Source organism: Chenopodium album, chromosome 8 (assembly GCF_948465745.1).
Source record: "Chenopodium album chromosome 8, dcCheAlbu1.1, whole genome shotgun sequence".
NCBI lineage: Eukaryota > Viridiplantae > Streptophyta > Magnoliopsida > Caryophyllales > Amaranthaceae > Chenopodium > Chenopodium album.
The window spans coordinates 36,324,076-36,338,747 of record NC_137841.1 but is presented as its reverse complement, the minus strand read 5'-3'; the positions used below and the strand labels follow the sequence as shown (position 1 = coordinate 36,338,747).

General features: G+C 37.9%; 1 protein-coding gene across 1 annotated transcript; it reads right to left on the bottom strand.

Moving 5' to 3' along the window:
• Positions 1-2,191: 2,191 nt before the first annotated feature.
• On the bottom strand, positions 2,192-2,794 carry LOC145642937 (protein FAR-RED IMPAIRED RESPONSE 1-like). Its single transcript, XM_081694092.1, has one exon. It carries the CDS (start codon positions 2,792-2,794, stop codon positions 2,192-2,194), a length of 603 nt encoding a protein of 200 aa, XP_081550218.1.
• Between the last annotated feature and the right edge of the window lie 11,878 nt (positions 2,795-14,672).

The window sequence follows — 14,672 nt, the reverse complement described above, 5'->3', positions numbered from 1 at the left end:
GTAGTACACGTTACTTCAACCAATTATCCTTGGTACTAAATATGAAAACATAATGTGCCACCTGCGGCTATGTGGTACAGTATTGATATGCAGAAAGTACCACTACAACCCCCCTTTATCGAAATCCTATTACTGAACAAAATAAGGATGAAAATTACAAATCCTGGTTTTACAAATCAAGAGAAATGCTTAAAAATGATTAAAACACATCAAGGGTACAATTATCTTGAAAAATACAAAGTCCAAACATTATTTTTGATACATTTATAGGAGGGGATGGGAACTTGGGGTACCCACACAGTTGTAAGTTGGAGTTACTCCTAGAAAACTTGCAAACACTCCACCAGAGTTTCTACTTCGCGTAGTGAAGTACCCTAATGACTCGTCAACCTCTCTCATTTGAATTCCTCCAACCGATCGAATGTACTCGTTAGTTGACATTGACAGAGGTGTTTGGACAGCCGCAGCAGCTTCCGCCTTCTTTGCTCTAGCCCTTGTTGCATTTTTTTCCTTTGTCTTAGTCTTTTCTTTCCCCTTCTTCTCTGTGCAAGAGGGATAACGTACATTTGTAGTTCGATGCGACTTCTTTCTCGACAAGAGTGGGTCTTTTATCCTCCCGGGGGATGAACCTTCACAGCAGCCTTGGAAAAGCACTGCTTAGTGTGCTACTGTTTGGCATTCCTGAACCTAGAACTCAGGTGTGTTTGTGCCCTCAGGTCTGCTGTTTTGTCCAACTGAGGAGGCGGTGCGAACAGTAGTAGCTGGAGTTTTAGTGTGAGCAGCTAGAGGACTCTCCTTTGCTGCTTCTTCACGCTTTTTGGCTACCATTGCGAAAACCTCATCAACTCTCACATCCATCAATTGCAAAAGCTCTGCAACATCATCTATACCTTCCTTACAAGTAGAAGTCTTGGAGCAAATGGGTTTATAAGTACCCATAAGTTTGTGATACTGTCTCACTTCATCTGTCTTCAATGGATCGTGATACGCCACTTTAACTCGTGTGTGCTTCCGTTGCACGTCCTTCCGCCAACGACGCAAAACGTACTTCTCAAGAACAACGCTGACTCCACTCACGTCATACACAAGGATCATGTGCCTACAAATTATCCCCCGACACTAAAAAGTGTTTACAATCACATACGGCTTCATATGTGATCCTGTCAAAACACATCCTATAGCATATCCGTGCTTTCATCACTTCCTCTTTCCTTGCATATTTAGGCTTCACCCAAATACAATCCTCAATTACAAACTCAATTATATTAATCCCTATTTCGATTTGATCTAAGCAACGCAAATACAAAATCTTAGTGCACTCCCGTTGCACTTCTTTGAATTTGGCATCTGTATAGCACTTTTGGAACAACAACTACGCTGGGAAATCAGTGACTACTGACCTGAAATACCGCAGTGTGTTTGAGTCGGCTATTCTTTCAGCTTCCGCTCTTATCGACATAGCATCACAATACCGAACAACAAACTCAGACAAGGTGGTGTTCCTGTCAACATATCCTTTAAAAAACTAGTTGAAACTTTCCGATCTTTTTGTTGTTTTCATTCTCGCCCAAAACAAATGCTTCAAATAGGCAGGGATCCACATGTACCTCTCCTCATACATCCCTGTTCACACAAACAATAGGGTATCCAAGTATCAATCACCTACAATGGCATGTGACTATGTGTGTGAGTGTGACTGTGTTACCCGTGAAACTTAAACTATCAAATAGCCTGAAACTGTGACTGGGTATACAATTATAAGTGTGACTATGTGTGTGAGTGTGACTGTGTTACTGTGAAACTGAAAATATCAAATAACCCAAAACAATAACATATAACATACATTTTGCACCACAAAAATTTCATACAATTAACGAAGAAAGTAAAGTACTTCAGAAATACCTTCAAGCCACTCATTGTCTACCAACTCGTAGTACAAAATTGCTTCCTCCCAACGATCAACGAATTCATCAACATCCAAACTGCCATAGATAATTTTTTCCAACTCCTCCTTTATTGCATCGAAGTCCTCATTCTTACGTAGGTACTTCCCAAAATTTTGAAGAATGTGCAATATGCATCACCTGTGGCACGTATCAGGCATTGTCATGTGTATAGCTTTCTGAATAGTAGGATCTTGATCAGTAAGGATAGCTAAAGGAGCTTTACCCCCCATGTAGTGCAACCATGTTTAGAAAACCCACTCATACGTGTCTGCACTCTCCCGAGAGATTAAGGCACACCCAAACAATATACTTTGCCCATGGTGGTTGACCCCAAGGAATACAGCAAAAGGAAGATGAAATTTATTAGTCAAGTAGGTGCTATCAAAACACACTACATCGCAAAACTCCTTATAGGCTGCCCTACTACGCGCATCTACCCATACAACATCCTGCAACGCACCATCCTTCCCAAACCTACATATATGAAAAAAATTTTGATTGTTTGAACTCATTTTTTTAAAATACTCAATCATCCCTTTAGCATTGCTCTCCGTAAGCTCAAGTTTTTTCTTCTCCGCGACTGCATTCTCCAAGTCCTTTTGAGTAAAAGCCATCTCCTCCACTCCATTGCGCTCACGAGCAAAATAACTATACATCTGAGATATTTTTACCCTAAACTTCTTCGCATTTTGTACCTGCTTCACCAAGTGACTGTTCTTTTCTACCAACTCATGCTTCCAAAACATCGAAACATCCTTCTCCTTTCTAGGTGTAACAATGTGACCATCATGCTCCAAATTCTGCTTTCGGATTACCGAGTTCCCATCCTCATTCACACTAGTATACATCTCAACTAGACAACCACATTTATTTGATTAGCGCTTCAAAGCTGTTTCTTCATCATGTGCCAAACCTTCCTTTAAAACATCCACTTTACGCTTCCTTGAAGGTTTCCCGTAGCACTCACATGTCCACTTTGCATTCCTTTTCTGCTTACAACACCTTCCTTCTCCCAATTCCTTCTTCACCTTCCCTCACCCAGCTGCAGCCCTAACAATACCAAACCCCCTCTATCTACCATATCTCCAAAAATAGGTATCTACTTCTTCCCAACTACCAAATACCATGCCCACCGCAAGGGGTGGTATTTCCTCCTCCTCCTCCCTAAAAACAATCTCAACATCCCCCTATTCCTCTTAGGAGTTGTAAACCCTGATCCACTTGCACCAACATCTCCTACAACCTCTTTTGCTTCTTCCAACTCATCGTTTTCTACTCCCTCACCATCTTCCTCGCTTTCATCCTCATCTAAATACTCACATTCTCCTTCACCATCTTCATCACTACTAATCAATTCACCCTCAACTCCTACACCACCATCACATTCTTCTTCATAATCTTCAAAATCAAGTCCAACACTAACACCCTACATATATAAATAAACCAAACTACTCATAAATACACAAACATAACAAATCAACTACATTTATCATATATTTTGGCACATACCAACATTAACAAACAAAATCACAAAATCATTTCTACTATCTTTCATATTTATCATATGAATCAGATTGTAACAATAACATACAAGATCATTTCATACATTTCTACTATCTTTGATATTTCATGCCCCTATAAATACACATACTGATAAAGTACCTCCCACAGCTAATAATTTTTCAAAAATTTTACCCATTACTTTCATATTAAGATAATTATACAAATTCATCATATTAATAGCAATTCGATACATTACTATAACTACATTCACCGCACAATGACCAGAGTAGCACATGCATTACTCTTTAACAAAAGATCCACCAACATTATGAACATTCGACAAACCCTAACCCCAAATTCCTTCAATCAATTGATAATTAAAAGCTTATAACAAATATAGTAAACAACAATTACAAATACTTACATTTTAACTATTAAACCGTAGCTCCCTTGTGCAGCCATGACCACCTTCCTCAACATCACGCATGGCTTGAGCTAAATCCACCCCCAATATATCCTCTAAACGATTTCGCATCTTCTCAATTGGAGTACAAAATTAATTGTTCATCAAACCTACTCTAATTTTATCAATGTCTTTCGAATTCAATTTCTGGATTCGTCCAATTACAGCTCCATCAACTCGACCCCCTAATCCTGATTCTTCGGCAAGAAACAGAAAAATAAAAAATATTTATGCGTTTTGATTTCCCGCTCCTTAAGCCGTTTCCTGTTGTAAGATTAGTTAGCTATTGCTCCGTTATACATGTAAACATACATGTTGGCATCTTTAGGACCACTTCCTTACACCAACTTCAGAATAATCACAGAATTACCATCCTATAAGTTTAGAAACATATAGGAGCTATGGGACAAGGCTTAATCTCATGGAAGAGCTCTAAGCCGAATATGAGGAGAGAGAAAGAGGAAACAGTTGAGGAGATCGAGGGAAGAGAGAAACCATAAACGGCTGGTTTAGGAGTTAGAGAAAGGAACAAGGAGTGTGGAAGGTCGTGGAATAAATAGGGTTTTGACAGTTTTTTTTTATTTATTTTTTTTTTATTATTTTTACTTTTTGAAAAAAAAAATTGTTATTATAAAACAGAACGTTTAACTATTAAGGGCGTTCTATATTATAAATCTATAGTTTATTACAAGAAATCAAACTTAACTGTTAACTAAGAAAGGCGTTTTTTATGATTCAATATATTTAACGTTCTTCTACCAAAGGCGTTCTATTTAATTAGCAAAATCACAAGAAGCAAATATTTTACTCCACTCTCGGCGGCCCATCTTTATTGAAAAGCGTTTCTTTCGCCTAACAAAGCAATTTGGTGTATATTTTTCAAAGTTGTCAGGAGGACTAATTAATTCTAGCCTCTCCATTAGCCACATCTGCAAAAAAAATCAATGCAAATAATTAGTATTACTATACAAAAATATATATTTTTGATTTCTATAATTAAAAATATTATTTTCTACCTGTAATAAAATTGGAGAGCTTCGAAAAGGTGCTTTTGGATTTTTCTTTAATTCATCCAAACTAAGCATAGTTTCTCCAACAATTAATGACATTAGATTCCTCCCTGATTCAATTTGTTCCATGTCAGACACTAAAATTGCTTGACCTTCACAATTATTTCCACTAGTGAGGAGATATTGGCTAAACATGCAAAAGAGAAAAGCTCTCCTCCTATAAACATGAAAAGACTCATAATATGGTCTATCAAAGTAGTGGCGTGTAAATTCTTTCAAATTAACTACAGTTCCATCTACAATATTTTCTAGATCCCTGTCTTTAAGATTAAAGAAACTCTCAAAATCTTTATGATAATATATATTCGCTCATATTAGGAATTACCGCAAGATCCATGGAAGGAAAGCTTAGAATAGCACCAAATTCTTCCGGTAAAGGACTAATTTCATCATAGCCTAGTCTGAACCAATGAGTGTCTGGATCCCAATAATCTAAGGAGGTATGAGTAAAATATATATCTTTGTCTACCCCTTAATACCATAAATACCTCCCAGATGAAAGAAATCAAGCTCTTTTCTCTCCTTAGCAGTCAAAGATTGGCATCAGTCACGAGGAAAATCACTAAAACTTTTAGACATGATTGCTTAAGAGAAAATTAAAGCTATAACTATTGTTTTAATCTGTTCAAAATATACAAAAATCGGCAGATTTGGGGGCTATTTATGCAAAAAACTGGTACCGTTTGTTTTCCGAAAGGTCAACGTCTGGCGACGAGGCCTGGCGACAAATTCAGCGTTTGGCGACAAGGTCAGCATTTGGCGACAGAGAATCGACTCGACGTCAGCTCTTCGCGCTATGCAAATCATATGTTTGTTTTAATTACGACTCGATTTTGTACATTGACTTTACGTTTTTTGATCTCTTTCAAACACTTTTCGATTATTTTAAGCTTAATTAATTTTAGGCTTATGTTAGTCAAAATTTATTTAATTTTTCATTTTTTCTTTTAGGGGGAGAAAGTCAGATACCTTCCATTAATAATAAAAATGAAAGAAATTCTTTGCGCAAAAATTAGTCACAACTTTTCACACACTCACATGCACATAGAATGAAAAATAAAATGCACAGATAAAATAAATATAATAAGTTTGTATATACCTTGTATCTAGCGTAGAAGTCATATAATATAAGTTAGCAAATTCCTACAAGTCTAATAAAATAAATACAGATACAACTACAGTGCCGACAGTCGGGATCGACAAAGTAGGGTCATCCCATCCAGGCCCACCCTGATACTGAATAGCCAACAACAGAGGCTGCGGCGGCTGCTGCGATGACGAGCCAACCTCGTACGTCCCACCACCCCCTAAAGGAGTCGATGTCACGCCTCCTTAGCCTGCTGGCCTAGCATATGCATGACGAGTATCATTTGATGCATTTAATGAGAATTTAGGTTGTTTTATTCCTCTTTTCATAGCCTTCATGCTTAATAAATGCCATTTTTATGCATTTGGTCTTGGTTTTACCTTTCCTCTCTTATTTTGTAGCTTTTGTGCATTTTGTTGGTTTTTCTACTCTTTTCTCTTTTATTTGCTCTATTTTCGTGGTTGTAGGTATTGTACGAGGTCTGGGTCTTGATATTGGTGATTTACTAAGGTGGAATATGCTTTTGGAGCAAGCTCGTGGCAATTGGAAAGCTCAAGATGTAAGGAAGTGGATTCTCCAAGTTCTAGCTCTTGTGCTCTCAAGCCGTGCTCTTATGAAGATAGGGTGTTGAACCCACTATCAAGTGTCTTAGAAGCTTCCACTATTAGTGTTCATTATCATCATATCACGCGTCCACTCAAAGACCTTAGCGAACGCGCGAAGACGAGAAAAGATCCGAAGAAACCCAAAAGAGCGCGGGCGCTCCTCTGCGGGTTCCGGCTTCGCACTTCTTCGTTTCGCGCCTCTTATAAATACCCTTTTGAACCCAATTTTTGGAGGCAAGTTTCAATTAGATTTTAGATCATAATTTTAGCTTAGTTGATAGCTTCTCTCTCTAGTTTTTAGCGTTAGTTTAGGAGTAGATTTAAGAGAGAGAAAGTGAGGAATTTTAATGGTGATTGAGAGATTGAAGATTCAACGGTGACAATTGTGTTGAAGATCTTCTGTATTATAAATGAGCATTTCTAACTCTATCTCATTTTATTGCTTTGTTTAATATTCTTGTTAGTTTTGATTGATTTTTATGTTTTATGCTTGATTAGTGTAGTTGTTCTTTATATATTGTTGATTCTTGATTATTTTAGTTGTTATTTTATTAAATGATGATGTTTGAGTAATTGTTTGGCTTTGGATAAGGTGAAACTTGTATGATTGATTTATTGTGCTTAGTTTGGGGATTGTGTTGATTCATTGTTGAAATTAAAGCGATTAATGGAAGTTTGCATGTGTGTAATTCGATTAGGCCTTGAGAATTATGCTAGATTGCATTATAGTTTCTAATGATATGGACCATTGATTTAGGAATTGCAATTGTCGAATGAGCTTGATTAGTGATGCTCCTATTTAGAGTCTCTCGTAGTTGGCGCTAGTTTGACCTCTAGGAGATAGCTTGTTGACTCTTTTGATTGAACTTGCCATTAGTCTTCACAACCATTGACTTGCAAGTATTTTCGAGTTGCTACAATTGTCATGATTACTTGTTGATCCCCGTTCCCAGTGGTTTATTTTTTTGGTTTCTTTGTTTGGTAGTTGGTTAGTGTTCTCTCTTTATCTTGGACTTCGACCTAGCTTAGGCACATAATTGAGAGCGCTTGAACATTACCGTTCCTTTAGGTTTGACCCTTACTTGCCTCTATACTAGTATTTAGGTTGGTTAAGTGTTTATAAATTTAGTTTGACCTAGGGAGGATTAGTTTCAACGACCTAGTTCACCCCTCGCCAAAATGGTGCCGTTGCCGGGGAACGGTGTCTATGTTTGAGTGTACTTTATTTCTTGAGTCTAGGTCTTTGTTTATACTTTTATATTATTTTTTTTTTTGTTTTGTATAAAAAATGGCATGTCTATCATTTCCTCAATATGACAATGAGCCTTTTTGTGAATATTCCAATAGACTTGAGGGATTTCTTGACTATCATCATTGTAGTCTTTGGGAGGCTTGCGAGATTTGTTACTTTGGTTTGAATGAGCAAATTAGGGACATAGTTGAAGGAATGAATAATGGTAGATTTAGAGCATTTTCAATTGATGATGCTTGGGAGTTCTATGTTTGGTTTGCTTGGGAAGTTCATAATGGGGATAATCATGCTTCTAATTTTGATGTGCAATGTGTTAATTCTTCTAATGCTAGCATGATTTCCCATGATGTGTCACATGATCCCATAGTTGAACCTAGGATAAATGCTTCCAATTCTATTTCCTCTTTTGTTTATGATAATGAGGCGCATGCCCAAGTTAACAAATCTCACATGTTTGATTGTGCCCCCACCCCCCAATGTGATGTAAATGCTTATGATTTTAATATTGATTCTTCCAATCTTGGTTGTAATTCTTCTTCTCTTGTTGAGCCTCAATCTTCTACACCTTTTGAATTTCTTAATGCTACTTGGGAAGCTCTAATGGAGGAGTGAAGAAGGATTGGTGAAGAGCTAGAATAAAAAATATCACTCTTGACGCTTGCTTATAAAAATTCCAAATCCAATGTGTGTGTTTAGAATGATGATAATGATATTCACGAGCAACCAAGAGTGTATGAGGATCCTATTGTTGAGCATAGGAGTGAAGGAAAGGGATTTGAGAGTGTTGATGATTTTGATGATATTTTGAATCTAGACTTCTCTTCCTTTGTTGATTGTGATGAGTCTCAAGTGTATGTATGTGACTCTTTTATCCATGAGTATTTGGACTTGTTTGAGGTTATGTCCAATGTGTTTTTTGAGTGTCAACGGAATACCCATAGCCTTTTAAGTAAGTTCATTGAGAATGCTTCATGGGAGAGAGATGATTTTGAAATGAATTTGCATCCATTCATGCATGGTTTTGAGACTTTGGGCTTTAAGGAAGTTGAGGGAGCTGTTGTTCATGAATGTAGTGAAGGAGATTATGTTGTTTCTCTAGGAAGATGGATGTTTAAGGGGGATGGAGATCCTGAGTGTTCTTCTTTTGAAGATTCTATAATTTATTTTTATGCCCTCATTGGCAATGTGAGACCTTGTGGTAAGAGAGTAGCTACCCCTTTTTCTTTTTCTCATACCCTTTTTTCAAGAAGATTCAACCAAATCTCTTACACTCCTATTTCCCTCCCTTCTTTTGTCAACGAGCCTATTGGGGACCCTCTTGTCTATGATGATTTTAATGTCCCTCATTCGTGTATTGTTGAGGAAAAGGGTGATTATGCCACCCAAAAATATTGTGCGGAGAGTTTGCCTTCTTCTTCTTCTTCTATTTCCTTTTCTTATTTAGTTGAATTTTCTTTTGATTCTTCTTCTTTCTCTTAGCATCTCTCTCCTCATAGGCGTGCACTAAGCTTGTTACACTTCCTCTTCCCGTCATTTTCCTATCTTCTCTCTAACGAAATGTGTAGTAGTGCATTTGACAAGCTCTTGCGCGCGTTGAATTATTACTTTCTAGAGCGGTCAAGCTTCGACCTTAAGCAAGCCTTTCTCGGGAAGTACCCATGTTTTATTGCTTTCATTTTCTTTTCTTTTTAGAATGGATTTTCTCTCATGGAAATGTTTGTGTACCTATTGCTAGGTACATGACTTGATATACTTTGGTGCTTTAATTTGGATCAAGAATTTAGGAAGTTTGACTCCTATTTTTGCTAACATATGGAAGGAAAGGTTCAATTCTTGAGGAAATTAGCTTTGAAAGGTTTAATTGGGTCATTTACGGGTATTTACACCCTCCTAATATCCGGTAATATCATTTCTTGCTCTTGATGACTTGTTGGACATATGTTGGTTTGTTGGATTGATCTCCTTGTTTTTCCCTCCCATGGTTTCTATGATTTATGTTTGAGTGTATTGTGTCATTTAAGCTTAGGGAGGGTATTCTATCATGTTTTATGGGATGTTGATTCATATATGCTATGCACCTTTGTATACGCATTTCCATGTTCTATATCTAGAAAAACTCCAAAAAGATTTCTGTTTCTATCAAAGTAATTTAGATGTGTTTTATATTGTTCTTGCTTTGGATATAATACTTTTAGACTTGTATAATTGAATGCTTTTCTTCTTAAATGGTAACGGTGTGCACGATTTGAGAGTGTGTTTGGTTGATTCTAGGATAGAGTATGCTAAGGTAGTCGTTTAGAACTTTTGGGACCTTGAAGCCGGATTCTATTTGTTTTTGAAAATTTGCAATTACTCCCTTTTGGTGAATTTGAAGCTTTTAGTGAGTTTTTGCCATAACCTTGAGAGGTTTCATGATTTTCAAGCCTTCTACATATCTTGCATGAGCGGCATGGATCCTTTATTATTGCAGACCTAATCTTGAATCTTGACTCATAATTCTCAAACACGAGATCGAACCATCTAGGGAAGACAAAGGCATCTTTTTAGGGTGGTAATTTTTCTTTTCTAGGATAGTTTTAATCATTTTTTATTTTTGGGTTTACATTTGCCTACTTGCTAACCATTTGATCCTTTTCCCTTCTTTCAACCCGCATCTTTAGAACTTTGAGACTTTTGAGACTTTTTGTTCCATTTTTTGTTTTGTGAAGCAAATGACCATGTTTTTGGAGAATGTGGTATATGAGTTTGGATATTGGTTCTTATTTCTAAGCAAGCTTGTGTTTTGTATATCTTGTGAATAATGGCTAGTGAATAAATGAAAAAATCATCCAAAGTTAAAAAAGGCAAGGATAGTGAATAAAGTGAAAATTTTCACAAAATTGTAAAAATGAGAAAAAGCAAAGCTAATTCAAAAGCTTTGGCAAAAATTGAAAAATAAAAAGTGAAAAATGAAAAAATTCAAAAACATTTTGATGTAAATGTTTCTCCCTATTTTAAGCATTGAGGACAATGCTTTGTTCAAGCTTGGGGGGAAGCGTCTTACGCTTTTAATTTGTATATATGATTATGGTTATATCTTTGAATAAGCTTGGGGGTATTAGTTTGTTTTTGTTTGGTGACTACTTGATTGTGATTCGAAGAAAGGGCCCGTTCTTTGCTCCACTATTAGGGATACCACCAAAATTTTAAATTTTAGCCTACCCTCACCCTTTTTGCCCTTACGTTACAACCATTAGGAAAGACCTTTCGACCTAGAAGTTGAGTCACATATCGAGGGAGGGAATTATGAGTTAAAGCCTGAGGAAAGGGGATGCAAAGTCAAGATGTCGAGAAACCTCAAATCTATTTGTTTTTCCGGTTCCTTCGAGGAACTATAGAGACGCTCCCCTAAAAGTAGATTTGAAGCTAATTGGGAGAATCTGCTAAAATGTTTTGAGATGAAAGTGAACTGTGTTTCTTTAGTTCTCTATGCTTAGCATGTCCTATGTTTCAATCAACCTTAGATATCTTAAAACGTGCACTCCCTTGTTTATAAAGATTTGCATTCATTTATGCTTGTACATTTGGAAAAGTCGATTCATGATTATTTGTTTGCTTTTCTAGTATTTTGGTTTTTTTTTTCGTGCTTTGCCTTGTTTGTATTATTACGAGAGTTATAGGTTAATCTCTTAGGAAACCTTAACGAGAGAATCACTCGTCCTCTAGGGCAATCTAGGGGTTTAAATGGCTTGTCTTTAGTTGCTAAAATTGACCGTGATTCCTAAGAAAGTGAGTTAGTGTATATTCTTGTCTCATCTCTTCTTTTTTATTTGTTTGTTTGAATAAGCTCATCATTTCTCCCCTGGCTTTGTTTTGCTCAAGGACGAGCAAAAGGTAAGCTTGGGAGTATTTGATGGGTGTCATAAATGGCACCCATTTGATGAGCATTTAGGTTGTTTTCTTCCTCTTTTCATAGCCTTCATGCTCAATAAATGCCTAGTTTTATGCATTTGGTCTGGGTTTTACCTTTCCTCTCTTATTTTGTAGCTTTTGTGCATTTTGTTGGTTTTTCTACTCTTTTCTCCTTTATTTAATCTATTTTTGTGGTTGTAGGTATTGTACAAGTTTCGGGTCTTGATATTGGTAAATTACTAAGGTGGAAGATGCTTTTGGAGCAAGCTCATGGAAAATGGAAAGCTCAAGATGCAAGGAAGTGGATTCTCCAAGTTCTAGCTCTTGCTCTCTCAAGCCATGCTCTCATGAAGATGGGGTGTTGAACCCCACTATCAAGTGCCTTAGAAGCTTCCACTATTAGTATTCATCATCATCATATCACGCGTCCACTCGAAGACCTTAGCGAACGCACGAAGCCGCGAGAAGATCTGAAGAAACCCAGAAGAGCGCGGGGCGCTTTTCTGCGGGTTCCAGCTTCGCTCTTCTTCGTTTTGCGCCTCTTATAAATACCCTTTTGAACCCAATTTTTGGAGGTAAGTTTCATTTAGATTTTAGATCATAATTGTATCTTAGTTGAGAGCTTCTCTCTCTAGTTTTAGGGTTAGTTTAGGAGTAGATTTTAGAGAGAGAAAGTGAGGAATTTCAATGGTGATTGAGAGATTGAAGATTCAATGGTGACAATTGTGTTGAAGATCTTCTCTGTTATCAATAAGCATTTCTAAATTTATCTCATTTTATTGTTTTGTTTAATATTCTTGTTAGTTGGATTGATTTTTATGTTTGATGCTTGATTAGTGTAGTTGTTGTTCACATATTGTTGATTCTTGATTTCTTTAGTTGTTAGTTGATTAGATGATGATGTTTGAGTAGTTATTTGGCTAGGGATAGGGTGAAACTTGTATGATTGATTGATTGTGCTTAATTTTGGGATTGTTTTGATTAATTGTTGAGATTAAAGTGATTAAGGGAAGTTTTCATTTGTGTAATTCTATTAGGCCTTGAGAATTATGCTAGATTGCATTGTAGTTTCTAATGATACGGACCATTGATTTAGGAATTGCAATTGTCGATTGAGCTTGATTAGTGATGCTTCTAGTCAGAGTCTCTCGTAGTTGGCGCTAGTTTTTCCTCTAGGAGATAGCTTGTTGACTCTATTGATTGAGCTTGCCATTATTCTTCACAACCATTGACTTGCATGTATTTCCGAGTTGCTATAATTGTCATGATTACATGTTGATCCCCGTTCCTAGTGCTTTATTTGTTTGATTTCTTTGTTTGGTAGTTAGTTAGTGTTCTCTCTTTATATTGGACTTCGACCTAGCTTAGGCACATAATTGAGAGCGCTTGAATATTACCGTTCCTTTGGGTTCGACCCTTGACTTGCCTCTATACTAGTATTTAGGTTGGTTAAGTGTTTATAAATTTAGTTTGAAGTAGGAAGGATTAGTTTCAATAACCTAGTTCACCCCTCGTTAATGCACCCTCAGACGACGAGCATGAACCCTCCGACCTCTCAGTTGGAGACGTCTCTGATCGGCCACCACCTCGCGAGAGAACTGTCAAGAGACGGGTCAGTAGCAATCGAAGATATATGTACAAGTAAAACGGTAAATAAATAACTCACCGAAGTTTGGTGCTGAGGTATCGACCGCTCAATAAAGCAATGATCCGGAGGAGCCAAAAGAATCATCTCCTCGATAGGGCCGTACATCCCCTGATAAGTGATGGATACGGGTGGAGCATCGAGCTCCGCGTGTGCATCCTAAAAAATAAACGGAGTAGTTAAAACCTACTTAAGGGCTATACAAAAGACAAAAGTAGAAGATGAAGAATACCTCCTCCGCTCCCTCTAGCAAAGCAGGTGGTGGAGCCAAGAACGGAAGCAATGCCTCTGTGTAGCATAGCTCCGGACAGACATGTGTCCGCTAAGGTGTGCCCTCTGGTGACCTATTTGCCAAGGTCCTCAATCTCGCCTTATAGAACATATGCCAAGGAGCTTGAGCACGAACAACAAAAGCCTCCAAGGAGTGATGAATAGCCACTCTCTCGCCTAGATACACCGCAACCCCAATTGTCCCTTGGAAATACCTACGCTGAGCAGTGTACTGCGCAGCAAGGGCAGGGATATTGAAATCAGCCCACAACCGAAACTCTGCTGCCGGCTCCTACAAAATGCATACTCATAAGATAAAATCCTACTAAAGGTATAAAAAGGTAAGTATTTGAGGAGCATACCGAGAGGATCAACTCTCGAACGCGCCTAGTAGAAGCTGCATCACTGTGACGACCTCCCCAACCGGCAGCAACAGGGAGCTTGCGAGGTGAAGGTCTCGCCGGCACAAGAGGCGGAAAGTACTTGTAGAACTAGATCTATGAAGATATAGAACTGTTAATGAATGTCAAAATAGATCTGGAGCTAACTTTAATAAAGGAGATAAAGTGTACCTCTACGACTCTCCTAAAGCTGGAAAGCGCGATATCTCCCTCGAAGGACCTATGACGACTAACAAGTCGAAGTCCGACTAGGAAGTCCGCGTAGGCCAAGCTGGCCCAATTATACGACCCGACCATGGGAACGTCGCGAAGAGCAGGCAGGTAGTAAAAGTAGCACTGGACTACCTCTGTCAGGTGAAAAGGTCCCTGACAACAAGATGAGAGCAAATACGCGCACTTGCTGCTCAAGGGTTGTCGCGATGTCCTAAAAGGCTGCCGCGAGCGTGGACCGACGAATGCACCTAGATCAAAGCTGCGTCGGCTCAGCCTCACTACGATCCCGAATGATGATAAGGCCCAACAGCTCCAGTACCTCTTGA

Excerpts from the sequence above, each read along its gene's own strand:
- LOC145642937 (XM_081694092.1), bottom strand. The coding sequence starts at position 2,794 with ATGTATACTAGTGTGAATGAGGATGGGAACTCGGTAATCCGAAAGCAG.